At 39.9% G+C, this 1952-nt stretch overlaps 1 protein-coding gene across 1 annotated transcript; it reads right to left on the reverse strand.

Annotated features, from left to right (window-relative positions):
* Nucleotides 1-1114: 1114 nt before the first annotated feature.
* LOC107958775 (uncharacterized) lies at nt 1115-1633 on the reverse strand. Its single transcript, XM_016894644.1, has one exon. The coding sequence runs from the start codon at nt 1631-1633 to the stop codon at nt 1115-1117; it is 519 nt and encodes a 172-aa protein (XP_016750133.1).
* Nucleotides 1634-1952: the final 319 nt, after the last annotated feature.

The following is a 1952-nucleotide window of genomic DNA, read 5'->3' on the forward strand; positions in this document are numbered from 1 at the left end:
GGACCTTTTTGGAGGCTACAAATCTAAGCCAATGGTCATCCTCAATAACCACTCATATTAGTAAATCTCAATGAAGATTAACATGGCCTAAATATGCCGAAGTACTACTATAAATGGTCTATTGCATGTTAACCCCATTTCATCGGTTATGTACATGCTAATTTATCCTCTTTGTATTTAGGATTTACATCTCATTCAAGAACACATTTAGACTTGGCTTATTGTTATAACTCATTGCCAGTTATGACCTAACTATCACATCGTCAAATAGCAAAAGCATAAGATTTTCCAGAAAATAATGTCTTTGAATCGTCAAAGGACAATTCTTACAAACTTTATCTACTAATATCGACTTGCCTAGAGGGTTCGACACTTTAATTACAAATTTCGTTGATTCCACAAACATGTTCATGCTAGACCCCAATTTCATGCATATATAGGAATGGGTCGATCCCAGATCAATTAAGGCAATGACATGAGTATTATGAAGAGAAAATGTACCCGTAATGACATCGAGAGTTGAAACTTCCTCTCTAACGCGTATCGTATAAGTCCTTGCTGAGGCTTGAGCCTCAAATTTTGCAGTCGTATCCTTGACAACAGTTCGACTACCACTTGCACTTCCAATATGTCATGGTGGTCTACCTCGAGGATTAGGAACATTAGACTTTGGGGCCCGGGCAATCTTTAAGGAAGTGGTCAAGGGAACCACATCTAAAACATGCCCCACTCTTCATTCAACATTCCCCAAAATGAAACTTGTTGCAGCTTTTACATCTTGACTTTTGATCATCTATACTCCCCACACTAGTTACCTTAGGGGAGGAAGACTTTGGGTTGTATCGTTTAAAGCTTCTTGTTTTGCCCGAATATCCCACCGATGCAGTGGAGCGTTCTTGTTGACTCTTCGATTTCTTCATAGGAAAGGAGTGTGTTCTGCCATTAGATTTCTTACTCGAAGCTCTAGCTTCTCTCTTTACTCGCTTTCTTTCATTATTCAGTTCCTCAGCCTTTTTGGCTTGATCGGCTAATGTAGCCAACTCCCTTATTTTAAGAATCCCGATTAACAATTTGATTTCTTCATTCAGACTATCTTCAAAGCGTTTACACATTTCTACCTCTGATTGGACCCACTCACTTGCATACTGACTTGTCTCACGAACTCTCTTTCATATTTTGACATGGTTCTGTTTCCTTGTTTGAGTACCAAGAACTTCTTCCGCTTCTGGTCCAAGAACATTTGGCTGATATACTTCTTCCTAAATTCCGCTTGAAAGAATTCCCATATGATACTCTCTCTCAGTGCTACTGAGGATACGATCTTCCACCAATGGTATGCAGTGTCCTTCAATAGCGACACTGCACATTTCAAACTTTCCTCAGAAGTACATGACAGTTCGTTGAGAACTCTCATGGTATTCTTAAGCCAAAATTCGGCACGTTCCTGATCATCATCAATTGTGGCCCTAAACTCTTCACCTCTGTATTTCCTAAGTTTGTCCATAGGGGCCTTACCAATTCTCACGGGTACCACACCTTGTGGCACTTCTCCTTCAGGTCGAGCAGGGGGTAGAAGAGGTCGTGGTATATTGGGGCGATTTCTCAAATAATCCACAAACCATTCATCTATCATCTCAAAGAAGGCAGCTCTTTCCTCTTTTCGACTTTCAGATATAGGCCTTCTAATACTACTAGCAGTAGCTCGTTGAACGGAAGCTAAAGCATGGATCTCGGCTCATTCGGACTCATCTTGAGCTTGATTGGAAGATATTTACTATATTCAAATACAATTAAAAATGATTAGAAGATGTCACACTATCATAACTTCTATAATGGCATTTATAGATATACTCGACATATGCTACGTTAGTCTTAAAACCAACTAAATTATAGCTCTGATACCACTAAATGTAACACCCCTTACCCGTACCCGAGACCGGGACAAGGTACAG

Source organism: Gossypium hirsutum, chromosome A11 (genome assembly GCF_007990345.1).
Source record: "Gossypium hirsutum isolate 1008001.06 chromosome A11, Gossypium_hirsutum_v2.1, whole genome shotgun sequence".
NCBI lineage: Eukaryota > Viridiplantae > Streptophyta > Magnoliopsida > Malvales > Malvaceae > Gossypium > Gossypium hirsutum.

What these genes read in the sequence shown, in the direction of transcription:
- LOC107958775 (XM_016894644.1), bottom strand. Translation starts at nt 1,633, where the DNA reads ATGATAGATGAATGGTTTGTGGATTATTTGAGAAATCGCCCCAATATA.